The sequence below is a fragment of the Suncus etruscus genome, chromosome 7, assembly GCF_024139225.1.
Source record: "Suncus etruscus isolate mSunEtr1 chromosome 7, mSunEtr1.pri.cur, whole genome shotgun sequence".
Classification (NCBI taxonomy): domain Eukaryota; kingdom Metazoa; phylum Chordata; class Mammalia; order Eulipotyphla; family Soricidae; genus Suncus; species Suncus etruscus.
Window position 1 is genome coordinate 124,590,641 of NC_064854.1, and position 27,021 is coordinate 124,617,661.

At 55.4% G+C, this 27,021-nt stretch overlaps 3 protein-coding genes across 8 annotated transcripts; 1 reads left to right on the forward strand and 2 right to left on the reverse strand.

Moving 5' to 3' along the window:
* Positions 1-94: 94 nt before the first annotated feature.
* PCBP4 (poly(rC) binding protein 4) lies at positions 95-10,969 on the reverse strand. 3 transcript variants are annotated; one of them, XM_049776694.1, is made up of 13 exons: positions 10,796-10,969; positions 4,611-4,754; positions 3,957-3,980; positions 3,649-3,681; positions 3,235-3,351; positions 2,911-3,042; positions 2,661-2,789; positions 2,404-2,478; positions 2,020-2,064; positions 1,875-1,938; positions 1,695-1,747; positions 1,431-1,600; positions 95-985 (listed from the first exon to the last, which is right to left on the reverse strand). In XM_049776694.1, exons 2-13 carry the CDS (start codon positions 4,689-4,691, stop codon positions 697-699), a joined length of 1,212 nt encoding a protein of 403 aa, XP_049632651.1. In that variant the 5' UTR covers positions 4,692-4,754; positions 10,796-10,969; the 3' UTR covers positions 95-696. The 3 variants fall into 3 exon arrangements, with proteins under 3 accessions (XP_049632651.1, XP_049632653.1, XP_049632652.1); XM_049776696.1 differs by having other exon boundaries at positions 831-980; XM_049776695.1 differs by lacking the exon at positions 95-985 and adding an exon at positions 995-1,216.
* On the forward strand, positions 10,363-25,333 carry ABHD14A (abhydrolase domain containing 14A). Of its 4 annotated transcripts, none has more exons than XM_049776697.1 (6): positions 19,994-20,150; positions 20,892-21,351; positions 22,908-23,119; positions 23,529-23,644; positions 24,595-24,830; positions 25,022-25,333. In XM_049776697.1, the coding sequence occupies exons 2-6, from the start codon at positions 21,040-21,042 to the stop codon at positions 25,202-25,204; spliced, it is 1,059 nt and encodes a 352-aa protein (XP_049632654.1). In that variant the 5' UTR covers positions 19,994-20,150; positions 20,892-21,039; the 3' UTR covers positions 25,205-25,333. The 4 variants fall into 4 exon arrangements, with proteins under 4 accessions (XP_049632657.1, XP_049632656.1, XP_049632654.1 ...); XM_049776698.1 differs by having other exon boundaries at positions 20,892-21,333; XM_049776700.1 differs by lacking the exons at positions 19,994-20,150; positions 20,892-21,351 and adding an exon at positions 10,363-10,381.
* ABHD14B (abhydrolase domain containing 14B) lies at positions 11,911-18,458 on the reverse strand. The gene is made up of 4 exons (XM_049776705.1): positions 18,361-18,458; positions 16,738-16,990; positions 13,428-13,669; positions 11,911-12,872 (listed from the first exon to the last, which is right to left on the reverse strand). Exons 2-4 carry the CDS (start codon positions 16,946-16,948, stop codon positions 12,693-12,695), a joined length of 633 nt encoding a protein of 210 aa, XP_049632662.1. The 5' UTR covers positions 16,949-16,990; positions 18,361-18,458; the 3' UTR covers positions 11,911-12,692.
* Positions 25,334-27,021: the final 1,688 nt, after the last annotated feature.

Sequence of the window (27,021 nt, forward strand, 5' to 3'; positions counted from 1 at the left end):
GTGTGTGTGGGGGGGTCCCATCCCTGGGAGTCTCAGTCACACCCATTTCCCCAGGGGGAATTCACCACCCACAACACCCACAGTGTTTCACAGCTTCCTGGTCTCTGAGAATATTTATTCAAAAACAGGGATTGAAAAAACTGTACAGAGTATCTGCTGCTGAGCCCGCGGCTCCTCCCCGCCTTGCCGGTCCCCCACCCCAACCCACCCCTCTTTCCCCAGCAGCAGCAGCATTCCCTCCCTGGGTTGCCAGGCCCAGCCAGTCCATTCCAGTCAAAAAGGTCTCAGTGGAAGAGCAGGAATCCGCAAGGGAGGTGGGGGTGGGAAGCGTGGGCCCCCAACCACCCTCCAGCCCTCCTCCCTGATCCCCACCGAGGGGGGCAGTAAGCTAGGAAGCCCTAAAGGATGAGGAGGGCATGAGTAATCCCCCCTCCCCAAAGCACTAAGGATGCTCCCTGCATCCAAGCACGAAGTCGGGGAGTGACTATCTTGGGACTGCTGCAGCTCCCAGAACCTTGGGCCCAGAACTGCGCCCATCCAAGAGGAGGAACCCCCACAGGCCGGGGCAGGGTGAAGGGATGCATCCATGCGTCTGGGCATTAGCGGCATTCGGAGTTTCCTCGGGCAGGTGGGGTGCAGAGGCAGCCCCCCGCCGGCGGTCCCCTGCTCCTGCGCCTCTGCCTCTGCCAGCCGGCCTCAGTAGGGAGAGAATTTCTGCCGCTCAGCTTTCTTGCTCCCATTGGCCGCTGCCATCTTGGCGGTGTAGGCCGCCAAGCCAGGAGGCGGCCCTGGAGAAGCAGGTGGTAGAGCCAAGAAGGGCACAGGCTTGAGGCCGATGAAGTTGGAGAGGGAGATGGCATAGGGTGTGCCCAGCAGGCCTGGGGGAGCCGTGGGCAGGGCGGTCAGGGGTGGTGAGAAGGGGGCAGGCAGGTCTGCAGGGGCTGAGCCGGACGTCCCCCCAGAGGTAGACTTGGCCGTTTCTAGACTGAAAAGAGGGATATATGGGGGGAGATGAAGGGAAAGGCAGGGTGAGAGAGGGGGCAATGAGGGCAAATATCAGAAGGGAGGTTAGATGAGAACAGGAGAGAGGAGTGGAGAACACTGAACAGGAGTGGATGTGTTTGGGAAGAAGACGGGGCGAGGGGCCAAGAGGGCCAGGGAGGGAAGGAAGGGCAGGCTGGTACCAGGTAGGTGGGGAGCAGGGAGGTCACAGACCCTGGGGTGAAGGGACACGAGGGTGATGGAAGGACATGAGGGGCATATAGAGAGAAGGGAGATGGGGCAAGATGGAGTGAGTCAGGCGGGTCTAGATGGCACAGGACAGGCTCAGAGAAAGACGGTAAGCATCCCGGGGGCCCCCCTGTGCCTTTCCCAAGCAAGCAAAGCACAGGGCCCCCCATCCTGGTGTGCCCACCGCACCCCACACTCACCAGGCAGTGATGAGGTACTGGGCCAGGGCGATAGAGACCGGCGAGCCAGTGATGGTCACGTGCCGCTCCCCGGCACCCTCTGCTTGGTTCCCGATCTTGATGTGCGCCCCTGACATCTGCCGGATCTCACTGATCTTGCTGCCCTGGCGCCCAATCACGCAGCCGATCAGCTTCGGGGTGGGGGAGAGAAGGACGTAAGAGTCAACCCAAATCCAGATCCAGACCCCAGAGCCACTTTCCAATATCCCATTTGCCCCTGCTCACATCATTAGGAACCAGGAATTCCTGCGAGCTGGTCTGGGTACCAGGATCCAGTCCTATATGGAATATAAAAAAAAAAAAAAACTGGGCATGGTTCTGGGCTTTTTCTGCCTCTCTGGCCCATCCCAGAGGTGCTGTCTAGCCCCTGGCAAATGCATCAGCCCCTCTCCAGGGCCTGCTCACCTGGCACCATACTGGGTGAGGCAAAGGGAACGGCGTGGCCTGAGAGCTGCTGCAGCTTGCTGACCTGTGACCAAGAAGAGAGGTCAGATGTCCAGGGAGGCTGGGCTCAGTAAGGGGTGTGTGCCCCAGGCTGTAGGTCACTTACCTCAGCTGGGGTCACAGCCCCATACTGACCCTGGACAGAGAAGCCCTGTAGGAACACAGTGGGTGAGAGGAGGTTAGTGACATGACAAGAAGAGGCAGTTGGGTAAGGTGCCTGCCTTGCCAGCGCTAGCCTAGGACGGACCACGGTTCGATCCCCCGGTGTCCCATATGGTCCCCCAAGCCAGGAGCGACTTCTGAGCACATAGCCAGGAGTAACCCCTGAGCGTCACCGGGTGTGGCCCAAAAACCAAAAAACAAAACAAAACAAAAGAAGAGGCAGTTGGGCAAGTCACTCCTCTCCTGTCTCTCTGTCCCCTAACTTCCTCCTGACCCTTTTGCCACCCCAATCCTCCCTCCCACCCCACTGCTGTCCCCCCCACCTCACCTGATTGGCAGAGAGAAGGACAGTGCCTAAAGAGAGGCTTGGGTGATACGGGATGGTGGCTCCTTTGGGTGGGGACTGGAGAGCACAATGGGGAGATGGTCTCAGGACCTTACTCAGGCCCCATTGATTCCCATCCCCCAATTGCTCCCACCATACACACACAAGGGACCTGTGTCCCTGAGGCACAGCCCCCCAGTTAATAGGCCTTGACATCCTAGAGCCCTAAATCCTGCCCATCCCTGCCCCCAGGGCGGTACCTCTAGGATGACAGCACAGATCTGGCGCACACAGAGAATGATGGCGTCAGGAACCCCGGACACAGTGACAGCTCGCTCCGTGGAGTTGGGGAGCAGGTCCCCTGCCACCTGTACCTGGGCACCAGTGGTCTGCAAGCGGAAGACAGGAGTCACTTCCAACTGCTCCCAAGACCCAGATTCAGAGGAGACCAGGACAGGCAGCCATAAGGCCAGATCCCCCACTCCCCACTCCCCACGGAGATCCCCTTACCTCTCGGATCTCTTTGATCTTGGTGCCAGCCTTCCCAATCAGTGAGCCACACTGGCTGGCAGGGATGACCAGACGGAGGGTCACCGGTGGCTTAGAAACACTCCCCCCATTGGCAGGCGCAGCACAAAGATCCTGGAGGGAGAGATGATGGGTTCACTATGCCCGAGTGTCTCTCCCCTCAGGGGCACCGTGATCACCATTTAAGGGATGAAAGTGGAATCCAACCATCTCCCCAAGGCTCATCCCAGAAAAAGAACCCCACCCTGGGCTGCCCACCCTCTTCTTGAGGGTCTAGGGTGGGAAGTGCCCTTGGCTGCCTCAGACCTCATCCAACTTGAAGGCAATCATGGAGACTGCATGGAAGACAGCAGCGGTAGAGCCAGTGATGGTGGTGATGCGCTCAGGACAAGAGCCCTCAGAGATAGTGATCCGGGCACTGCTCTGTAGACACAGACAAGCCATGAGCAGTGGAACACCTTCTCTGCTTCTTTGGTGGTACCACAGACCAAACCCAGGGCATCACACATGTACAGCTTCCCTGTACCCCTGAGGCACATCCTTGTCCCACTTCCTATTTCCTCACCAGCAACCTGTCTGCCCCCTCTGCCCCTCCACTCACCAGGCTCTACCCAGGATTGGGACAGTCACCCACCATCTCAGAGGGTGAGGTTCAGAGAGAAGATGGAACCGGGACCTCCCTTCTCCTCCAAACCCCCCTTCCCCAGACGCCATCCTCACCTGCTCTCGGATACGCTTTACTGTCTCTCCTTTCTGCAGGAAACAAAACAGATTTTGTTCATAGCCTCAGGGGCTATAGCCTCAAGACAAAGCAAATATAGGGGCTGGAGCAATAGCTCAGTGGTAGGGCATTTGCTTTGCATACAGCCAACCCTGGATGGACCCGGGTTTGATTCCCGGCATCTCAGATAGTCCCCTGAGCCTGCCTGGAGTGATTTCTGAGCACAAAGCCAGGAGTAACTCCAAGTAACACCGACCCAACCGCCCCCCAAAAGACAAAGCATAGACAGAGCAAAGCTGGCACCTACCTTCCCAATGATGCTGCCCACCTCCTACAAAGAGATAAGAGCCAAGTCATGGAGGTACCAAAGCACCCTCCCATACAAACTCCCCAGCCCCTTCCAACAATTAAAAGGAACCCCAAAAATTTTTATAAAAAATAAAATAGGGGGGCCGGAGCAGTGGCGCAAGTCATAACGCATCTGCCTTGTGTACGCCAGCTTAGGATGGACAGTGGTTTGATCCTCTGGCGTCTCATATGTTTCCCCAAGCCAGGAGTGATTTCTGAGCGTATAGCCAGGAGTAACCCCTGAACGTCACCGGGTGTGGCCCAAAAACCAAAATAAATAAATAAATAAATAAATAAATAAATAAATAAATAAATAAAACAGGGACCAGAGCCATAGTGCAGCAGTAGATAGGGCATTTGCCTTGCACACAGCTGACCCAGGACAGACATAGGTTCGAATCCCTGGTGTCCCATATGGTCCCCCAAGCCAAGAGCAATTTCTGAGCGCATAGCCAGGAGTAACCCCTGAGCTGACATCGTTGAGTGTGGTCCAAAATCAAACAAAACAAAACAAAAGAAAATAAAGTGAGCCCCGCCCATGGATAGGCCTAGCCTCGCTTTGCCCTCCATCTTCCCACAGCACAGCCCAGTGAAGCCTCTCACGGTCACACACCTTCCCATGCATTAGCATCCGCAGCGTGAGCGTGATGCTGAGCTCCGGCTCCTCCTCCAGGCCCGCGTCGGAGCCGCTCATACTGTCAGGCGGGGCCGGGGCCACAGCGGCTGGGGAGTACGTCCACACTTCACCGGGTCAGCTCTGTGGGATGGCAGAGAGGAATAAGGCTTCTCTCTGCTACATCCTCCTGTCCTTACTTGGGGCCCCATAGCAAGGCTCCCAGAAAAAGGACTTAGCCCTGATGCGAATCTCAGAGGTGGCACCCAGGGGGTACTTCTGTGCAGTCAACCTGTAATCCTGGGGTCCTGTCTAATCCATCTGGGCCTCAGTGACCCCATTTGGCAAAAGGGGGATCCCAGATCCTAATCCCTTAGGTTTACAAGAGAAGTGCTTCATGGCAGGGAATGAGTTAGTTTCCTTCCCCTCATACATTGGAAAGCAAAATGAAGCCCAATGGGAAGCCAGAGAAGCAGCTTCCCTGAGCTGGGGCGGTGAGAGCTATAGCCTGAAAGATGGCTGAAAGGTCATGTTAACAAGAAGCCTTGTGCAGGGGCCGGAGAGATAGCACAGCAGTAGGGCAGTTCACAACAGAGTTCCCTCAGCACCCCAGGCCTGGTCTACACATTGAGGTCCAAGCCTTCTCCTCCAGGCTGAGAGGGTATGAAGTGTCCTGGCTGGTCACATGACTGAGCCACAGCACTTTCTATTACACTCAAGTCACTTGGGTTCTGGGATCTCAAATTCTTCATGGGAATATGGAAGGAATATGCTCCCCTAGGAGTAAGTACTAGGGATGAAAGAAATCTGGGGGGCTGGGGAATGTCAAGGATAACTGAGGGATGAAGGAGGGGCCAGAGATTAGTTGCTAGGATTAGCCCTGCTGCCAGTGCTCCCCACCCGACCCTCTTTCATGTCCCTGCTTAATCCTGTACTGTAATCGGGTTGAGAAATCCGTCTCCTCCAGTGGTAGACTCCCACCAAGTTCAGCTTTGGCAAGGAGCTCACTGGGGGGCCAGAAAATTGGTGCCAAGTCTGAGCCCCAAGTCTTAAGGCTGCAAATTCCTCCTGTCTGGGAGGATGTGGGGGTGAAGGATGGAGGGATCTAAGCCTTGCTCTCTGCACACCTTCTTTCTTAGCCCCTATTGACCCAAGGTCAAGGACACAGAGCTCTATCCAATGTCCTCTCCTGAACCCCCCAAACTAGCCAGAGTATAGGCATGGTGTTGAAAAGGCAGGGCACAGGCTGACTCATTGGAAGGCCAAAAGCTTGGTGTCTTTGTACAGTATGATGGGAGTAACAGCCTGTCCCTATCCCCAGGCTCTTGCAAATCCCCAAGTCTCATCCTGAGTCCACAGACTATCCAGAGGTCAGAGGTCAACAGTAGACGCCTCTGCTCTGGACATCTTCAAGTTGGCTGCCCTTGTTCATCACATCCCCCAGGCTGCCTACACCCCCCACTCCAAGCTCTGGTGATGATGTGTCCGGTCTGTCTTCCTGGACAGCCAAGGCGCCTCAGTGCAGGAGCCTAGTGTTCCTTGGGTGCCAGCACTAAGCCCAGAGCCAGCCCCAGGAGGTGTGTGGTCATCCTGGCACCCGGAATAGATGAATGCACCAAACAGAAGGAGAACCGGATGCATAGAGAATCTGTCCTCTGCCGAAGGTGACAGGGAGGGGGTGTTATGGTGGTACTAGTTGGGCTAGTACCCGGGTTATCATTCAGATTCCCATCTGCCTCCCTTTCTGGCTGCCTCTGTCTCTCTCTTCTTAGAAAGGAACCCTCCGGGGGCCTGGAGAGATAGCACAGCGGTGTTTGCCTTGCAAGCAGCCAATCCAGGACCAAAGGTGGTTGGTTCGAATCCTGGTGTCCCATGTGGTCCCCCGTACGTGCCAGGAGCTATTTCTGAGCAGACAGCCAGGAGTAACCCCTGAGCACCACCGGGTATGGCCCCCCCCCCCAAAAAAAAAGGGGGCCCTTCGGGGGCTGGAGTAATAGCACAGCAGTAGAGCATTTGCCTTGCATGCAGCCAACCCTGGTTCGATTCCCGGCATCCCATATGGTCCCCTGAGCCTGCCTGATTTCAGAGCACAGAGCCAGGAGTAAGCCCTGAGCACCACCGGGTGTGACCCAAAACCCAAAAAGAATCAAAAGGAAGATCTCCAAAGGAGGGGCAGGCATTGGCCACCTCTGAGACCCCTGCTCTGCTAGGAGAGCAGGGCATTTGGACAGAACTGACAACTTATCCAGAGCCAGGATGATCTAGGCCTCAGGGACCCCTTTGGAATGAACAAGGGTGTAAGATGCCCAGTTTCCTATGGTGGGCAGAATGGCCTAGAATAAGGCCAGAACCCGGGTTCTTGGGGCTGGAGAGACAGCATGGAGGTAAGGCATTTGCTGTGCATGCAGAAGGATGGTGGTTCGAATCCCAGCAACCCATATGGTCCCCCGAGCCTGCCAGGAGTGATTTCTGAGCGTCGAGCCAGGAGTAACCCCTGAGCACTTCGGGATGTGACCCAAAAACCAAACCAAACCAAAACAAAAAGAACCTGGGTTCTTGCCCTGACAACATACCTAGGTCTACAGCAGAGCCCCATGGCCACAAATGCAATGGGGGGGGGGGGGCGGGGGAAGGAACAGGGACTTGGCCAGGCCCTTACCAAACCTGGACTCAATTTCCCTACCTGTTCTGTGTGTGTGTGTGTGTGTGTGTGTGTGTGTGTGTGTGTGTGTGTGCGTGCGCGCGCTGTGGCAGGGAGACTAGGGAAGGGACATGGGTCTCTATAGACTTCCTGTCCAGCAGGACCCCCAGGATAGGTCTTTCCTATCTGTAGAAGAAACCCAGAGATCCCCAGGTGTCTTCCAAATGATTGCCTAGAGGGCCTAAGAGTGGGTGGCCTTGTTACACATTGAAGCCACCCGCCCTCCGTCCCCACTTGGCCTCTAGGAAGTTCTTAGCTGCTGCAGCCAGGTGGGTTCTGAGCTTCTGCTGGGCGACCCACAGGGCAGCCACCAGGGCACACCACACTGACCTCCAGCTCACCTCTTGGGGTGCCCAGCCCCCTCCAGTCAGCAGGCTTCCCTGGCAGAACATTCTAGGTTCAGGCCAGCCTCTGACCTCAAGTGTTCCCTCCTGCTCCTCGGGCCCCCTCCCCAGCTGCAGCGGCGCCCACTCCTGTCCTGGCTTCCTGCCACTCGGGCTGGAGGGGGCGGCGGGGCGACAGCTGTGTAGGGTAAGGCGAGGCGCTGCCCCTTCCTGCCCCTCCCCCCCAGCTGTCGCTCTCATGACAGCTGCCCAATCAAAGGGCTGGGGGCTTAGCCAGCTCCCCCCTACATGCAGGGATCAAGTGTCCACTCCGGCTTTGTTCTGGAGCAAGAACAATCCAGGAGAGGGAGGGCTCCTGGGGCCAGGCTCTGGACTGGCCCACCCCTTGGGGGATTCCCTCTGCTCCCCAGCCACAAAGCCTGGACCGACTAGGGCTTACAGACTTATGGGGAGGGGAGAGGGGAGAGGGAAGGAACCAGGTTGAACGCCCATTCCCACCTCAGGGCACCCCACATCCCCTTAGCACCCCCAGCCCCCAAGCAGCAGCATCCTTTGACTCCTCCAGCTGCAGTCATGCTGGCCACACCCAGTGATGTTGGGGCATCACTGTAGGGCGTGGCAGAAGGCGCACTCTGGGCCTGGGGTGGGGGAGCACGGAGAGACCCCAAATTCCCAATCTGAACCCTTCTCCAGGCATGCTCATGTCCCTTATTTGCCAGGTAACCACAAGAAGTCTGGGGATAATGCGCCCTCAGCCCCCAGCCTTTCAGCCACCCATATCCATCCAGGGCAGGGAGGAGGCACGTGGGGTTCTCAAGCATCAACCTTCCAACTCCCCTAATGCACTTCCCACCCCCACCCCCACCCCATTGCCTGACTGGACCAGAATTGCTGGACAGACAGACTCAGTTCCAGGAAGGAAAGGGAAAATGACAAGTTGGTGGGTGCCAGAAAGGCTATAGCCTCTCCGAATGTCTTCAAGGCCAAGGGAAACTGAGGCAGGCCCAGGTTTAGGCTGGAGTCCAGGAGAAGGAGCACAGCCCCAATCCCTCAGGTTGTAATGCAAATCGAGAAAGGGGTTCCATTCTCCCAGACATTGGTCATTCCGCTGCTCTATCCTGGCTCCCTAGTGCCAAGAATAAGGGCCGAGCTCCACAGACAGAGCTCAGACTCTTCAAAACCTGGCCCTTGCCAACTTCTCCTGTCTCATCTCTACCCCCAACCCCCACATTTTCGAGACTGCAAAGCCTTCCTAGCACCTGCAGGCCTCTGGGCCTTTGCCCAGGCCGGTCCCAGATCAAAATGTGCATCCTTCCTTCTCTCTCTTAAGACCCTTCTCAAATGCCATCTCCTCCGGCAACATCTCCTCTGAAGTCCTCTCCAACCTTCCAAGTGGTCAAGCACATTGCCCAAGCCCCCCACAGACAGGCCTGCAATTCAAAGGAGTCCAAGTCAGACATTTATAAGCTCAGTTCCAGGGAGAATCCAGTGGGCCAGACCCAGGCCCCAAGTCCTATCAGGAGCAGAACTGAGGCTGAGATTCCTGGAGAAACAGTGAGGGTGGGGTAAGAAGAGGTGGTACAGAGGACCAAGCTCTGCCTCCAGGCTCCTTCCTCAGTTCCTTCTCTGTCCTTATGAGCTTGTTCTAGAGACAGAGGATTTGCATGTACTTTCCTGGGGCCAGGTGGTTTTCCCCAAGGGGTGGAATATGGGGCTGGAAAAGAAAAGAATCCCGGGTGGCATAGATTTCACAAAGTCAGGTTGGTTTGGTTCATGATTGCAGGAAAGGCCTCACCGTGGACAGAGGAACCAGTCCACAGAGGAAGGGTCTCCTTTGTAAGGCGACAGGGGAGGCCTTGGTAGGAAGCTGGGAGCTCAGGGTCTACCTGGGTGGCTTAGGGTTCCGTCCTCAAGCGGTAAGGCACCACTGGAGTTGGGGGTCAGGATGGAGGCTGCGGGGAGCAGTCATGGTGGACACAGGGTGGGGCAGAGCCAGTCACCCCGTGGCCTGGGCCTGCCAGGGTGTGTGGGCTGCCTGCTCCCAGCCCCCCACCCTGAGCATGCAGGAAGAACAAATCCCCTTGTGTTCTTTCGGGCAGCCAGAGAGCCTGCATGCTGATGAAGGCTAGGGGGTGGGGGCTGGGAAGGGGTGGGGTGCCTGGGAGCTTGAGGAAGTTCCAGAGCCCCCAGGGGCTAGGGGATCCTCCTCTGGGAAAAAGGAGAGGGTCCTAGGTGCTGGCTCTGGGGCTATGAGCAACCCCAGGAGAGAGGGGGGGGATCAGGGCTTAGATTTAAGCTCCGAGGGTGGGCCAGCTACTGTGGGGTGTGAGAGCCCTTTGTGAGGGAAGGCGGGCCCCTGGTGCCACATGTTCTTGGTGCAACAAGGTGGTGGTCACCCTGGGCTTTGGGAGGGCACCAAGAGCCACATTCCGGGGGGAGGGAAGGACATCCAACTGGCCCCCACGCATCCCCTTGGGAGAGCCACTTCCAGGGTGCTGCGGCCGGGTGGGGCCCTGGGTGCCACAGGTCTCAAGATGGCGGGCCTGGGATGGGGGGAGTGAGGGTCAGGCCCCTCCCTTTCAGGCCAGGCAGGCATGGTCAGGCTGAAAGGAGTGGCCGGAGGAACCCCCCCCACCCCAAATCCCAGCCCCCTGGGCTCCAGCCCAGAAGGTAGGTCAGAACCCAGAACCAGGTCCAGGGTAGAAGGGACCTGCGTAAGTGAGTGGGTGAGTCCCTGCACCCACTCCCCCTGCCTTGGAGGTCTGTGCCTGGCCCCCCAGGACTGCAGAGAAAGGGGAGAAAAGAAAAAGAAGGGGTGTGTGCAGAGAGAGCTCAGAACTGCGGGAGGCGGGCATGGTGGGGGATGGAAGCCAGGCACAGAGATGGAGCAGAACCAGAAGCCAGGGCAGCCTCAGAGGGCAGACACAGCAGGTGGGATGATGAGGGCCTCTCCCCAAAGCGGGGTGCGGCCCAGAAGGCCCCTCCCTGCGCGGTGCTGGGGGGCGAGGGGGGCTCCCATCCCCATGCCATCAGCTTGGGCCCGGGCGCGCCAGCCTCGCAGTGTCCCCTGCGCGCCCCCCCCAAGCTCCCCGGCCCTCGGGGCTGCACCCCCGAACTCCGGCCCCGCGCCCCGGCCCTACCTCCTCTCCCCGGCGGTCCTGCGGCGGCGGCTGGGGCGGCTTTGGAGGCGGCGGGGCCGCTCAGACCCACATTGTCCCCGGGCGAGGCGGCCGCTCACAACTGCGAGTGACATCAGCTGCGAACAATGAGGGGTTTGACAGGCGCGGAGCCCGGCCGGCCCGGAGCCCGGCTCGGCGCTCCCCCACCCCCCGGCCCGGCCCAGCCCGGCCCCTCCCCGCCCCCTGCCCGGATCCGATTACAGCGCCCGGGCCCGCCCCGCGCCCCAGTGCCGCAGCCGCGCGCGCCCCGCCCCGCGCCCCGGCCCCAGCCCCAGCCCGCCGGGGAAGGGCTGGCAGGGGATGGGGCGGAGGGAGGAGGCTCGCTTGGGTCGGGTCCGGTCGGGTTCGCTCGGGTTCGGAACCGGGGGGGCGCGCGCGCAACCGGCCCCGGCGCTTTGGGGCATCTCCGTGCGCCCTGGGCGCATCCCGGGTCCCCGCGTTGCGCGCTGCGCGCTGGGCGCTGCGCCCCTTGGAGAGGGGGCTTGGCCCCTGGGAGGAGGAGAAGACAGACCCTCCTCTTCGGCCCCGGGGGGCTCGCCCACCCAGTCCCGAACCCCAGAGTCACCCACAACTTGGAGCGGTGCGGCTCCTCCTGCCCAGCCTGGACTGGTGGTGGTGCTGATGGAGCCAAGCTGGAGGGAGACCCAGGGATGTCTTTGCGCTCCTGTTGGAACGCCTGGGAGGGTCTCCAAGGAGGGGTGGGGAGGACGGATGGGACCTGGAGGGGCCACTCTGCTGCTGCTGCTCCCCACCCCACCCCACCCCACTCCACTCCACTCCACCCCGGGGAGCAGATCTGATCTGCCACCCCTTCCACTCCCCTCTGTAATCGGCTCAGCCTGGTCCCCTGACCTCCTCCTCCTCCTCCTTCCCCCCCATCCCTCTGCTGAGTCTGGGTACCTGGGGGTTAAGAGTGGGGAGGGGAAGGCAATCTCCCTCCCCCTCCATCTGGCCCGGTTGACAAAGGGCAGGGGGACCATCTGGTCCCGCCTGGGTGGGGGAGGAGCCCGCAGGATGGGTCCCCAGGGGAGGGGCAGGGAGAGGGGCGGCGCTCCAAGCCAAGAATGCCTCCCGGATCTAATGGCATCACTTTATTTCAACGACCACCGCTCGTTCAGTCTCCCGGAGACCGTCTTGGCTGAAAAGACCCAGTCCCAATAGCCTCGTGTACTGGGGAGATGTGGAGCCCCCACAGAGAAGGAGAGAAGCAGGGAGGTTTGGGGGTCAGGGGGAACACCCCTCGAATTGAGGGAGGTGGCAGTTCCATTCGGGAGGTTCTCTGCAACCTGGGGGTAGGTGGAGTCTAGGACTAGCCACCCCTTCTTTTCGACAGATCGTCTCCCACAAGGGGGTAAGGAATGTCCCATAGGGTTCCAACCTTCCTTTTGATACAGTCGGGGTGTGTGTATGCCTTGGGGTGGAGGTGCGGGTCAGCCATGTGTGAGTTTGTGCATACGTACACCTGCTGTGGTTGTTCCCATGCAAAGGGGGCTCAATCGATCATAGATGGGTGTAGAAGAAGCTGCAGGGCACGTGTCCCACAAAACATCCAAAGAGGAGGTATGGGGTAGGAAAGGGACACAGGGCCTGCAAAGGACGGAGTTCAAAAAGCAGGAAAGCGCTAGAAGCTCATCAAATCAAGGGTTTACCCTCCACCAGATTGTGTCCCTTGATGTCTGCTTTTATTTTCTCTGGATTTCATCTCCTTGGTCTGTCACTGCAAGAGAAATAGGAAGAGACAGACAGATCCCAAAAGACAGAACGCATAGAGATAGAGATTCCTGTAGCTTGATGAGCAGAAGGAGCCCCTGGAAGGAGAGAGAAAGAAGGAGAGACCCAGGAAGCCCATAGCCTGTGCTCATTCTAGCCCCTTCAGGAAAGCCAGGAGCTTTGTATGCCACTCCTCAGGCTTATCAAGGTAACAGGGGTGCCCCGCTCCCTCCATGACCAACACTTGGTGATTGGGCAGCTGCTTCAGGTGCTCAAGGCTGGTGGGACCCATGGGATCCTGGTCTCCATAAACGATCAGAGCTGATGTCTGAGAAAGGAGAGAGGAAGTCGTCAGGGACCTGTCACACCAGCCCCATTCTAGTACTCAGCTCTGGTCACCCCAAAAGGGGGTTGAGAACTGCATTAACTGGGTAGGCCGGAACAGTCCCAGGGACTGGGTTTGTTCTAGTTGCAGCAAATAGCCCAAGGCTTAACACAGTAAATCAGCTGCTTAAGGAACTTAAAAGCACGGAGCATGGGGCTGGAAGAGAGCACAGCAGTAAGGCATTTGCCTTGTATGCTGCCGACCCGGAAGGGACCTGGTTTGATTTCCAGCATCATCCCATAGGGGCCCCAATCTGCCAGGGGTGATTTCTGAGTGCAGAGGCAGGAGTAACCTCTGAGCGCCACTATATGTGGGCCCCAAACCAATCAATCAATCAATCCTTTAAAAAAAATAAAATAAAAAGGATGGAGCATGGATTCTTGCTTCCCAGAAACCACCCTAGCTCATTTGTCCCTGCAAGGTGGGGAAAGGGCCCAAGAATGGGCACTTTTTTTTTTTTAATCGTGCTAGGGTTGATTCGGTGTCCCACACGGGTACCTTCACACGGCTGTAGTCAGCGGCGTTGATTTTGTCAGTGCAGATGGGGGCCACAGGTACATAGCCCCGGACCTGGGAGCCTGGAGCAGTGATGAAAGGCAAGGAATACATGCCACTCAGTGATGGGCTGATCACGACTGGGGGGCCCAGTTTCAAGGCATCCACCACAGTGGCCAGGAAGCCACTAGGTGCCAGCTCTCCAACAGCGGCAGGGGCTACGGCTTCCTTGGAGTTCCCTAGACCTGCAGGTGTTCAGATGAGGGAAAGACAAGAATAGTAAGTTTATAAAAGTAGGAGAGAAAGGGTCCCTCCCTTCAGGTAGCCTTCCTAGTTCACTCTTGCAGTGCCAGGTTCCTGCAGCAGCCAGCATGCCCGAGTTTCTACCCACAACAGCCTGTTTTGTCTGTCGCCAGCATGAGGCATGGTCTTTGTGTTTGTGCCTGTCTCTACCCCATGACACAGTGTCCTGGTCAGGATCACTCTTTTGTTTTAGTTTTTGGACCACACCCTGTGGTGCTCAGGGGTTACTCTTAGCTCTATACTCAGGAATCACTCAAACAGGCCTGGGGTACCATATGGAATACCAGGAATTGAACCCTGCTGGGTCTGCTGTTTACTAGGCAAACACCCTACCCACTGGACAATCTGGCCTAGGACCAGACTCTTTGTTTGTTTGATTGGTTGTTTGGTTTTTGGGTCACACCCGGCAGCACTCAGGGGTTACTCCTGGCTCTACACTCAGAAATCAGAAATCACTCCTGGGGCCGGAGAGATAGCATGGAAGTAAAGCGTTTGCCTTTCATGCACAAGGACGGTGGTTCGAAACCCATATGGTCTCCCGTGCTTGCCAGGTGTGACCCAAAAAACAAACAAGAAAAAAAAATTGTTCCTGGCAGGCTTGGGGGACCATATGGGATGCCAGGATTTGAACTACTGTCCTTCTGCATGCAAGGCAAATGCCCTACCTTTATGCTATCTCTCCAGACCTGTTTTTGGTTTTTGAGCCACATCCAGTGGTGCTCAGGGCTTACTCCTGGCTCTGCGCTCATAAGTCACTCCTGGCAGGCTCAGTGACCACATGGGATGCTGAGGATTGAACTTGGGTTCATCGCAAGTCAGACTTGTGCAAGGGAAACATCTTACCGCTCCTGCCCCAGGATTAGACTCTTTTTTTCTTTTTTTGGTTTTTGGGTCACACCTGGCAGTGCTCAGGGGTTACTCCTGGCTGTCTGCTCAGAAATAGCTCCTGGCAGGCACGGGGGACCATATGGGATACCGGGATTCAAACCAACCACCTTTGGTCCTGGATCGGCTGCTTGCAAGGCAAACGCCGCTGTGCTACCTCTCCGGGCCCAGGATTAGACTCTTAAATCTAATACATAGGGAGCCAGAGACATAGCACAGCAGTAGGGCATTTACCTTGCACATGACTGACCTAGGACAGACCTGGGTTTGATCCCCAGTATACCATATGGTCCCTCGAGCCAGGAGCGATTTCTGAGCGCATAGCCAGGAGTAACCCCTGAGCATCACTGGGTGAGCCCCCCCACAAAAAAAAATTTAAACACAGAGGGGTCCAAGTCCCAACTCACCATTTACTAACTAAATTGACCATGGGCAAACTCCCTCAACCTCTCTGGCTGCTCAATATTCTCATCTGTTACAAGGAGGAAGCAAAAGTATTTGTCATTTAGAATTGTTGTGAGAATAAAGTTAATTGCTTAGGATTGGTATAGGCTGGGGACCTCCAGGACAGTGGCTAGTGGTCAGGCACTGGACATATCACCCCCCACAATCCCAGCCTCAATTAGTTTCTACCAAGATTAGCCCAAGACCTTTGCCTTGAAGCTCAGCCCAACCCACTATGACTATGGGAACCAATCCAGGCATAGCCTGGAGGCCTGGCCTTGGGCACTAAAATCTCACCAGCCTTGGCTAGTGAGGGGTTAGGTCAGCCACTGCTCCTACCAGGCTTGCACCATAGGTTGGGGCCTTGCACAAATTATATTGACTGGGGGCCGGGCGGTGGCGCTAAAGGTAAGGTGCCTGCCTTGCCAGTGCTAGCCTTGGACGGACCGCGGTTCGATCCCCCGGTGTCCCATATGGTCCCCCAAGCCAGGAGCAACTTCTGAGCGCATAGCCAGGAGTAACCCCTGAGCGTTACCGGGTGTGGCCCAAAAACCAAAAAAAAAAAAAAAAAATTATATTGACTGGGGGCCGGAGTGGTAGTATAGCAGTAGGGCGTTTGCCTTGCACACGGCTAACCCTAGATGGACCCAGGTTTGATCTCTGGCATCCCGTATGGTCCCCCAAGCCAGGAGCCATTTCTGAGTGAATAGTCAGGAGTAACCCCTGAGTGCCACTGGGTGTGACCCCAATCCAAAACAAACAAACAAAAAAAATCTATTGACTGGTAGTTTGGCAATTGCTTTGCCTCCTTCAAAACCCGGTTTAGGGCTATGCACATAGAAACATGACTGAGCCCTTAGTCACAAAGTCCTGCCCTGTACCAAAGGTATCAGGAGATTGAAAATCACACCCTAAACACCCAACCCAACCCACCACCACCCCTTGCTTCCTACTGAGCCTGTAATCTTTCAAGAGTTTATTGTCAGGGCCAGGGAGAGTGTTTAGAGGACTAAGCAAATGTTTTTCATGGGCAGGGGGTTGTGTGTCTTGGAGGCCTTCCATGACAGTTATCATAAAATCCCCCAAACACAGTCAGAAGTGACCCCAAGCACTGAGCCAGGAGTAGTCTCTGAGCACCATCTGGTATAGCCACAAAACAAAACAAAAATTAAAAATTTATTTTACATCCAATAACCTGATCACTGATTATCATGTGTCAGTATTGGTAACAAACTCACCTAGTAGTCTCATTACCTCTGCGCTCGAGCCGCCCTTCCCCCAAAAAATGGTGTGTTACTCCCCATTATAGATGGGGAAACAGAGGCACAGAGATCTGGACAATCAGAAACAAATGGTTAGTATCCAGATCTCGAGAGACTCAGAGCTGAAGACAGTATAGACAACACTGTGCCGGCCTTGCATGCAGTGGACTTGTTGTGATCCCAGATCCCCAAAATGATCCCTTATGATCCCCAAAGCATGTAAGCAGTGCTAGGAGCAACCTCATAGCCAGCCCAATGTCACTCTCTCCTCCCCTCAGAAATGAGAGGCTCAAAAGCAATGGCTGTGTGTCTTGTGCCCTGACAAGCTTGGGCCCAGTCTGGTTAGGTCCCCACAGTCCCCAGCACCCTTCCCTGGTGAGTCCCCACAACCCCTGTACTCAAAGCCCACCAGGAAGTACCTGGCAGGTCAATAGCCACAGCTTGGTAGCCAGCCTGGGCCAGCTTGTTCAGTGTGCCTAGTTTCTGCCAGGTCTCCGAAGAGAAGCGGATGCCATGCAACAGCAGCACGGAGAAGTGGGGAGCCTGTCCACCCCCTGGCACAGCCTCTCGGAAGAACAGGCTCTGGCCTTGGACCTGGATGGTGCCCTGCCGCTCCTCAACATCCGCCATGTCTGCTGCTGCAAGGTGAAGGGCCTGGAGTTCAAGGCCAGCCTGCGGAGAAATCACAGGAGAGCCTGCATAGGCATAGCAGGCAGGAAGAGGACAGGAAGGGGGTCAGTCCTGTGAGCAGCAGCAAGGAGGCCTCTGAGAAGCTACCAGAACTGTAGGAATGGGGCCGGAATGATAGCACAGCAGTAGGGAGTTTGCCTTTCATGTAGCCAACACAGGACAGACCCCAGTTGGATTCCCTGCATCCCATATGGTCCCCTGTTCCTGCCAGGAGCAATTTCTGAGCACAGAGCCAGAAGTAACCCCTAAATGCTGCTGGGTGTGACCCAAAAACCACACACACACACACACACACACACACACACACACACACACACCAAACAAAACAGAGCTGTAAGGGGCTGGAGCAGTGGCGCTAGAGGTAAGGCATCTGCCTTGCCCATGCCAACCTAGGATGAACCGAGGTTCGATCCCCCTGCGTCCCATATGGTCCCCCAAGCCAGGAGCAATTTCTGAAAGCATAGCCAGGAGTAACCCCTGAACGTCACCGGGTGTGGCCCAAAAAAACAGAACAAAACAAAACAAAAAAAAAGGAACTATAGAACCCTGCTTGGGGGCAGAGTAAGACAGAAGGGTTATTGCTGCCTCTGCCTTTTGTCTAATCCTGGGACTTTGTGCCTCAATTTTCTGGGGGAAAATAAAGGGAGCATAAAGCCTATCTCAAAAGAAAAAATATATATAATTGACAAGTAAGGGTGTTCTTGAGAATAACTTAATACATGGGGCCTCTATTACCTTCTTGTTTATTGTTACTATCCCTTTCTAGAAAAGGGGATAATATCACACGGCTTAGCTCACAGGTGGCTGAGAGGATTAAGGGGGGGCCGGACATGAACCAGCCTGGCTGCGGACACCCAGCATAGTTGGCAAAGTTAAGTGCGCAGTCCACAGGAGAGAGGCTGGTGCTTTTTTGCTCATCATCCCCATCCTACAAGGCACCGTTACAAATGGAAGGTTGAAAACTTCAGGCCCCAGTGGGGGGCAGTCAAGATTATAGTCTAGAAAAAAAAAAAAAATACATTTTCCGGAGGCGGAAACCGAGTGCCCAGAGCCCAGAAGAGAACGACTTTGGAATTCCAGCACCCAAGGAAAGCAACGGGGTGCCAGAGGCGAGACCCAAGGGGGCCCCCACATCGAAGAAGCCGCGGTGGGGGCCCAATTCACATGTGCATCTGAGCTCTCCGACCTCGGGCACGGGATCACAGGATCGCTGGGCCTGGTAGGGAGGGTGCTTGGGGAGAGGTTTGTGGGGCATGCTCTGAGAAGCTGAAATAGGAAGAGGAGAGGCTAGGGGAGCGTTGGGGAGGGCGATCTAAGATCAGAGAGGAATTGGAGGACAAATATTCCCGTACCTGGGGAGCTGTCGGGCTTGCAGAGGTTGAGACTGGAGAGTTGCAGGCGGCGGAATGGGGCCCAGGGCGGGGAAGCAGGGAAAGGGTTGGAGCCTGGAAGCAGGGATGTGGCCCGGTTGAGGGCGGGGACCGGGCCTGCTGCGGGACGCCCTCTGGTGTCCACCTGCCATCTCGGGGCCAGGCTGTGCAGCTAGCCCAAGTTTGTTCTAAAGGCTGCCTCCGTTTCCTAAAGTCCCCCTCTGGCTTTGGGGGGTGCTTGTCAGGCTCAGCCATAGGCTCACTTGCAGTAACTTTTTGTTTTGTTTTGGGGTTACACCCGGCGACTCTCAGGGATTAAACCTGGCTCTGCGCTTAGAAGTCCCTCCTTGGGCCCGGAGAGATAGCACAGCGGTGTTTGCCTTGCAAGCAGCTGATCCAGGACCAAAGGTGGTTGGTTCGAATCCCGGTGTCCCATATGGTCCCCCGTGCCTGCCAGGAGCTATTTCTGAGCAGACAGCCAGGAGTAACCCCTGAGCACCGCCGGGTGTGGCCCAAAAACCAAAAAAAAAAAAAAAAAAGAGAGAGAGAGAGAAGACAAGTAGGTCATTGGTTCGAATCCATATGGTCCCCTGTGCCTGCCAGGAGCAATTTCTGAGCCTGGAGCCAGGAATAACCCCTGAGCACTGCCGGGTGTGACCCAAAAACCACACACACACACACACACACACACACACACACACACACACACACACACTCAAAAGAAGTCCCTCCTTGCAGGCTCTGGGGAACATATGGAATGCCAGGGATGGAACCCGGATCCGTCCCAGGTAGGCCTCATGCGAGGCAAACTCCCCACCGCTGTGCTATAGCTCCGGCCCCTCAATTGCAGTGACTTAAAGGACAGAATGCCTTGAGGGTCTCATCCTGGTTGCTCCTTGAACCGTCCCCCAGTTGCCCACCTTATCCCAGCTGATCCTGCCCAGCCCCAGAGCTGCACACCCATAATTTGCAGCTGAAGGTCCTCCAAGATGAATTGAGAAGCCTTGCCAACATCTGCAAGGGTCTGCTATAGTTTCCCCATCTCTCAGGGGTGGGGACCTCTTTCCTTGCCCGTATATTTGGGGAGATGTTACCCAGCTCCCAGATAATTGGTAAGGAGTGAGACGCACCCCTACTGTGAAGAGAACCAGGAGTGAATTTGAATCTGGAGACAGGCCAGACTTTTGTGGACACACCCCCCACAACAAGGCTGGGTGCCATAAAGCTCAGAGTCCATCCTCCACTTGGCTCCAGCGTGCACGCGGGCCTGTGCACAGGCAGGGGCTTGGAATGTCGTTAACTCTGAGACCCGGAGCTCCTGCAGGACACCACCAGTCACTCCTCAGGCCAAAGACCTCCAGGCCCAGCCACTGTTCTAAGGGTTCAGCAGCCATTAGACCACTCTGAGAGCTTGATCTTAGGGTCTAGCCTTAAATTCCACTGGACAGAATCCATCAGAGGCCTGAGCTGCGTGAAATGGTGAAGACACTCTGCTGGGAAGCAGCCTAACGGTTCCCCCCAACTCCCAGGGCCAGAACAATTCAGAAGCATCCAGAAGGAGGGTGGGTCTTGTGTTTGGGGCGCCGCCCCCTTGTCCCCCCTTACATCAGGGCTGAGAGTGCGCAAGCGCGCCCCGGGACCGCGCTCAGAGTCGCGGGCGCCCGCAGCCACCTCCGTCCATCCCCGGTGGCAGCGGTTGTGCCATGGTCGCTGCGCTCTGGGGCTGCTGGTTCCACCGGGGCGGAGCTGGCACTGCCATCCCGGTCCACCCGGTGAGTGTCCCCGGAGAGAGGAGCCGGGCAGGGTGCCCGGGCCTGTCTTTTCTCCGCCCTGTGCCCCGGGCGCCTTGGGCACTGTCCTGGGTGTGGGAGGGGCAGGGAATTCTGTGTTTTCAGCCTGTTGTGTGGCTGTGAGGCTGTCTGCTCGTCTGCTTGGAAGCTGGGGGGCTGATTTTTCTGCAATGCAATGGGGGATCCTGTCTGTGCATGAGCTGCTTTTGGGTGGCTTAGGGGGCTTATCCACCAACTCCTTTCCTTGTGCGTAATGTTGAGTGTGCGCTTTGGAGAGGTTCTATGTGGGTGTCCCCTCTGCCTGTGCCTGCGTGTCCCTGGGATGCATATGAGTTTTCTTATCGCGTGCGTAGCTTTTAGACTCGTGTGCATGTCGTGTTACATGAGCTGGAATGTGGAAGTCTACAGATGTGTGGAAAGCATGTTGCTTGCCTGCCCACCCGCCCCCAGGATGTCTGATTGCATACCTGATTTTTATTTTTTTGGGGGTGCGTAATCAATGGATTCATTGCACACCCATCTCCAAGCGCCTGTGCCAACTGAGTCTTCGTGATCCTCTGAGCCGGGAGGGGTGTGCTAAGAGCTTGTGCCAATGATGGGGGGCAGATGGGCGAGAGAAAACTCCATTTTTCCTGTGCGTGTGTGTCCACCTGTGTCATCGGCGACGCGTAGGCCGAGGACCTGCGGGCACAGCTCCCTCCCCCACCAACCCCATCTCTGTAGCATCCACCCAGCTGCCCACCCCCAACAGTTGTCTAGTGGTCCAGCCGCCTGAGTTGCCAAGGCAACCGCCGACATCCTGCATCCTGCCCCTCCCTCGCCCTGCCTGGCATCTTTTGGTCCTGCGCACTGAGAGCTCCAGCTGGGACTGATGCTCCGTCGTGGCGAACATAGAAGGAGCTCCACATCTGGAGGCGAGCGAGGAGGCGAGCGAGGAGGCGAGCGAGGAGGCGAGCGTGGAGGCGAGCGTGGAGGCGAGCGAGGAGGCGACCGTCCTAGGATGTCCGTGGCCAAGAAGAAGAGAGGAGTGCGCCCTTCCTCCTCCGCTCGTATGGTCCTGCGCCAAAGAGGAGGCCACTGCCCAGCCGCCTACTACCACCTAACCGGGGGTCCTGGGGGTGGGGCCTTGGGAGACATCCCCGAAGATTACGAAGATTACGAAGAGGTGGGTGGGCTGAAATCGGTCCTAGCTCCTGGCCTCCTCCTCCTCCTCTAGGGTCCAGCTAGCACTCAATAAAGATGTTTCTAGTGGAATATGATGGGGACATGACAGGCATGCTTCTCCGAGGAGCAAGAAATTGATTTTAAATACATTGGCAGTCCCTTGGGCTGGACCTAAATAAACCACAGTGGGTAAGGCCTCCTGGTTACCAGGGTTCAGTCACCGGTCACTATATATGGTTCCTCTCCGAGCATCACCAGGAGTGATCCCTGAGCGCAGTCAGGAGTAAGCCATGAGCACAGCCAGGTATGCCCCCCCACACACACAATTAAAATGACAGTCTCTAGTCAAATTCACTGTAGTGAGGCCGGAGTGATAGCACAGCAGTAGGGTGTTTGCCTTGTACAACAAACTGGAATGGACCCAGGTTCTATTCCTGGCATCCCATATGATCCCCCTGAGCCTGCCAGGAGAGATTTTTGAGCTCAGAGCCAGGAGTAACTCCTGAGCGCTGCCAGGTGTGACCCAAAAACAAACAAACAAACAAACAAAAAATTCACTGTTGTATTTAAATCTCAAAAAAGGCTTGGGAGGGCTGCTCCGAGGTTATTCTCCTCCATTCTAACCAAAAATTGAAGACACTTCCAGGAAGAAGCAGAATTCTTTCTCAGAACCAGGACTAGCTGAGGGCAGTCCTTTGGGCTGACAGAGGACCCAGGAGCAGGAATCTTTCAAATAGACCTGTGGCATTCTGATCCTCTGTAGCCTTCATGCACCCCTCTCCGTTTCGAGGTGTATCATGTTCTTGGCACCACACCACTTCATGCTTCAACAGTTCTTCATCACTAGTATTTTCTCTGGTCTCTCCATTTCATATCAGCTGGCATTGTAGCATCATAAATTCCCATCAGTTGTGAAACACATTCCGATTTTAGCATTCTTAACTGTGCTGAAAAGAACCATTTCTGAACATGCCCTCCATTGAACTTCATCTTGTAGTCTTTCCCCTTTGATCACCTTCCCCACTCTTCACCCACAAGGGGTTGTCAGCTTGTCTATCACCTCCCGGTCCAATGGTTTCCTTGGCACAATGAAGGAATAGATGCCTGGCCCTATACTGTAGTCTCAGTTCCCCCCCCCCACACACACACACACACTCGTTTTTTTCTTTTTTTGCTCTTTTGGCAAGAAAATTTACCTCCCTGAGTTTCAGTTTCTTTATGTGTAAGGGACCTAGAATCCTAACCATTATTCTTGTGTAGATTTTCGAGCTATGGCATGTAAAGAAAAGGCCAAGCACTGGACTTGGTTGTCACAGGCTCTGTGAATGAAAGTGGCTTTTGCTGGCACGGTAACTAAGGTGGTCACCGAGTTTGTTGTGTGCCAGAGGGATATCTCAGATGTGTCTCATACTGCTGCATATCTAAATCCTCATTCGGTATATGTAGCTATATGGTATATGAGTAGGGGAAGGGGCAAGAACTGGAGCTTTTCTTCTGGGGGCTGTTGCTGGGTGGGATCCAGGGAAATTTGGGGATCCAGGGACTCAGCCCCAGATATTTCTCCCTCTCCTCTAGATAATGAGACAGACCTACATGAATCGGGCCCAGCTTGCCCTGATGGCCCTGTCCTTGCTGCTCTTGCTGCTACTGTACATAGGGGTGCCACGAGCCCCAGAGCAGACCAAATGGCCCTGGTCAGACCCCAATGTCTCATCCCTGACTGGTATCACATTTGGAGAACCCCCCATCTTTTACCGTGAGGTGTACCCACTCCAACAGGCACGCAGGTAGGTAATGACTCCAGGGTGTACTGGAATGTCTGACCTTAGGGGGGGGCTCTCTATACGGAACCCCAAATCAATTCAGAATACTTAGGGCCTGGAAACACAGTGGGAGAAACCCAGTAAGAAGAATGGGATGGGGTGGGCAAAGTAGGTATGTGGGTATAGCAGGAAGGGCGTTTTCCTTGCACATGGCTGATCTGGGTTTGATTCCTGGTACCCCATATGGCCCCCTGAGCCCACCAGGAGTTATCCCTATAAAAAGAATTGTGTGTATTTGTGAATTGGTGGGGAGAGGGTTCAGAGATCTGTAATGCATATTTTGTGTGCAGGACCCCCAGATATGATCTGTTCGCTATATGGTCTGAGCACCATGGTGCCAACACACGTTATTAATTCTCCCATGTGCCCACAGGCTGGACGTGGTGCTGCTTCACGGAAAGGCCTTTAGCTCCTTCACATGGGAACAGCTGGGCACACTGCAGGTTCTGGCACACAGAGGCTACCGGGCTGTGGCCATTGACCTCCCAGGTGAGATTCCCCCATTGCTGGTCTAGGGAGATAGCATAATGCCTCTGAGAGGGTCAGCTAGGTGAGGCGGGAAACCTTCAAGTGTGGCTGAGGAGAACCCTGTCAACACCTGGTTTAGATAAGGAGCAAAAATTTACAGCCTGGGATGTCAACGTGATAAGGTCTCTTTTTACTTTCTACCTTGAAAGTCGTAGTACAGGAGCCGCCGAGGTGGCGCTAGAGGTAAGGTGTCTGCCTGGCAAGCGCTAACCAAGGAGGGACCTCGGTTCGATCCCCTGGCGTCCCATATGGTCCCCCCAAGCCAGGGGCACTTTCTGAGCACTTAGCCAGGAGTAACCCCTGAGCATCAAACGGGTGTGGCCCGAAAAAAAAGAAAAGAAAAGAAAGTCCTAGTATGGATTGTTGCATGTCACAGAACAAATAGAAATGGTCATGTAAGGAGAAATTACATGTATCTCATGGTAGTATTTAATAGCAAATTTTGTTTGGGGGGAGGCACACCTGGCAATGCTCAGGTGTTAGTCCTAGCTGTGCACTCAGGAATTACTCCTGGTGGGGTTCAGGAGATCACCTGCAAGGCAAGAGCCTTACCTACTGTACTGTTGATCTTGCCCCAACAAAAGGGCCAAAGGATGAATCCTTTACTTTGTGGGGAGAGTATCTTGCCCTCCAAAAATGCAATATAGATCGATCCTTCCATCTGCCCTGTGTGACTGACCTGATTCCCAGCATCTTCCCCAGTGCTAGCCAATACCTGTTTTGTCATTGTTTAGCCTTGCCCATTCAATGAATAAAGGGTGTTTCTCTGGTAGACCTATCATGTTACACAAGTTGGCTTCTGGGATGTTTGAGGTGGCATGTGCAACTGCCCCTTGGCACCCCACTGCCGCTGGCAGAAAACCTTGGACTCATTTCCAGTCTTCCTTAGTGGGTGCCTCTGCTATTCCCAGGTTTTGGGAACTCAGCACCCACAAAGGAGGCCAACACAGATATGGGACGGGCAGAGCTGCTGAAGCAAGTGCTGGAAGAACTGCAGGTACAGAAGGGGGTGTTGGTGAGCCCCTCCCTGAGCGGCCAGTATTCCCTGCCCTTCCTGATGCAAAGTCACGAGCTGCTACATGGATTTGTGCCCATCGCGCCTGTCTACAACCAAAACTACACCCGGGACCAGTTCTGGGCTGTAAAGGTAAGTAAGGGAGGGAGATGGGGAGGCCTGTGAAGGCAGGGGAGAGGGCTTGTGTCACTCAGAGAACATGGGGCTTCTCTCTGATCTGTACAGAAGAGATTGGGTGTTTGGGAAGATTTCCTAAGCAGGTAGCACCAAGGGCCATCAGCATCAGGTCTCGGGATCACAGCCCTTTGCTTTTGGCCCTCCAGACCCCGACCCTCATCATGTATGGAGATATGGACCAAATCCAGTCCACGGAGTCCATGCAGCGGCTCCGCTACCTTCCCAACCATTCTGTGGTGAAGCTACACAATGCTGGCCATGCCTGCTACCTTCAGAAGCCACAGGACTTCCACTTGGCCCTCCTCAACTTCCTGGACAACTTGCCTTGAACTCACCCAGTGCTCCCGCCCCAGGCCTGACCTGAGACTGTGCTTGTGTTCCTCTCCCACTCCCAGAGAGCTAAGCCTTGTCGTTACCTTTCATCTTGCAGACTTAATAAAAAGTATATTTGTCGTGTGCCTGGGTAGTGACAGGCTGTTTTCTGGGGGGTGCTGAGGTGGGACAAGAGCGGGAAGTCAACCTGGTATGGTTTTAGAATTGAGATGTTAACTGGAGAGCCACTGCTGCCTAGGATGCCTGGAACGTGGGCTGGTTGACTTTACTAATCCATGCCTCTGTTTCCCCATTAGCAAGCAAACTAATAACACTTTGTTGGGGCCGGAGCGATGGTGCAGCAGTAAGGTGTTTGCTTTGCACGCAGCCAACCAAGGGCGGATCTGGGTTCGATCCTCGGCATCTCATACGGTCCCCAGAGCCAGGAGTGATTTCTGAGTACAGAGCCAGGAGTAACCCTGAGCCTGAGTGTCACCAGGTTTGGCCCCAGCTTCCCCCTTCCCTCAAATAATAATAACACCTTGCGTAGAAGGTGGTTTGAACCACTTCTGCCACTGAGATTGGTGAGAAGTCAGGGGCCTGCAGTTAAACTTGGTGAATCTGTAATGCAGGCCCTGTGACCCAGAAGGAGCGGTATAGAGGTGAGGGTGGGAGATGTTCTAATAATTAACAAAATTTTTTTTTGGGTCACACCCGGCATTGCTCAGGGGTTACTCCTGGCTGTCTGCTCAGAAATAGCTCCTGGCAGGCACGGGGGACCAAATGGGACACCGGGATTCGAACCAACCACCTTTGGTCCTGGATCGGCCGTTTGCAAGGCAAACGCCGCTGTGCTATCTCTCCGGGCCCAACAATTATTTTTTTAATTAACAATTCTTTGCGGGGGCTGGAGTGATAGTACAGCGAGTAGGTAGCCTGACTTGCACGCAATACACAGCCAAACTGGATTCGACCCCCAGCACCCCATATGGTTCCCCGAGTCTGCCAGGAGTAATTCCTGAGTGCAGAGCTAGAGTGTGGCACCCAAACCAAAATAAACCACAAACACACGCACAAACCACCGATGCTTTACTATTACACAATCACCCCTACTTGCCCCTGGCTTTGTGTGGGCCAACCACCCATAGACTCAAAAGGATTTAGATAAACCCCTATCCTCCCTGTTCGACTTTCCTCCTCTGGCCTGGAGGTTGAAGTCTTCAACCCCTGCCCCTCCTCAGGCTGGCTCAACTCCCAGAGTCGAGCAGAACTGGCTGAGTACAAAGGGCAGCTGGGTCCCAGTGGGCAGTACAATTGTGTGTACTGCCCTGCCCGTGGTGGCCAACAGGACACTTGCTGCATCTCTTTATCCTTCCTCTCCGGTGGCTGCAGAAGAGCCAGGGGGTCTGGCCCAGGGTCAGCTAGTGGGGTGTCCATGTCCACTTTCTGCTTTCCCACCACCATTCACTGTGTTACGTATTCCCATTAACTCCCTCCAGGTGCTTTCACCATCTCCCCATATTTTCCCATCAGTGTCAAAAGCACAGCCATGCCCAGATACACATAGTTTGAGCCCTGCCAGGCACAAATTTAACAATGCCGGTCTATGGATCAACTTGAAATTCATGGTCCAGAGAAAGGGTATTAAATAATAACCTCTTCACACATGGCCCTGGGACAGTCAGGAAGAACGTCATTGAAGTGCTGAAGCATAAAAAGGAGAAGGGCCCGGAGAGATAGCACAGCGGCGTTTGCCTTGCAAGCAGCCGATCCAGGACCAAAAAGTGGTTGGTTCAAATCCCAGTGTCCCATATGGTCCCCGTGCCTGCCAGGA

Excerpts from the sequence above, each read along its gene's own strand:
- PCBP4 (XM_049776694.1), bottom strand. The coding sequence starts at position 4,691 with ATGAGCGGCTCCGACGCGGGCCTGGAGGAGGAGCCGGAGCTCAGCATC. Across the intron at positions 2,479-2,660 it reads TCTGTGCTGTCATCCTAGAG|TCCCCACCCAAAGGAGCCAC; the intron begins GTACCGCCCTGG and ends TGTGCTCTCCAG. Across the intron at positions 1,601-1,694 it reads AATTCCTGGTTCCTAATGAT|CTGATCGGCTGCGTGATTGG; the intron begins GTGAGCAGGGGC and ends CCCACCCCGAAG.
- ABHD14B (XM_049776705.1), bottom strand. The coding sequence starts at position 16,948 with ATGGCGGATGTTGAGGAGCGGCAGGGCACCATCCAGGTCCAAGGCCAG. Across the intron at positions 13,670-16,737 it reads TGTGGCTATTGACCTGCCAG|GTCTAGGGAACTCCAAGGAA; the intron begins GTACTTCCTGGT and ends GAACACCTGCAG. Across the intron at positions 12,873-13,427 it reads CTGACTACAGCCGTGTGAAG|ACATCAGCTCTGATCGTTTA; the intron begins GTACCCGTGTGG and ends CTCCTTTCTCAG.
- ABHD14A (XM_049776697.1), top strand. The coding sequence starts at position 21,040 with ATGCTCCGTCGTGGCGAACATAGAAGGAGCTCCACATCTGGAGGCGAG. Across the intron at positions 21,352-22,907 it reads AGGTGGGTGGGCTGAAATCG|ATAATGAGACAGACCTACAT; the intron begins GTCCTAGCTCCT and ends CCTCTCCTCTAG. Across the intron at positions 24,831-25,021 it reads ACCAGTTCTGGGCTGTAAAG|ACCCCGACCCTCATCATGTA; the intron begins GTAAGTAAGGGA and ends TTGGCCCTCCAG.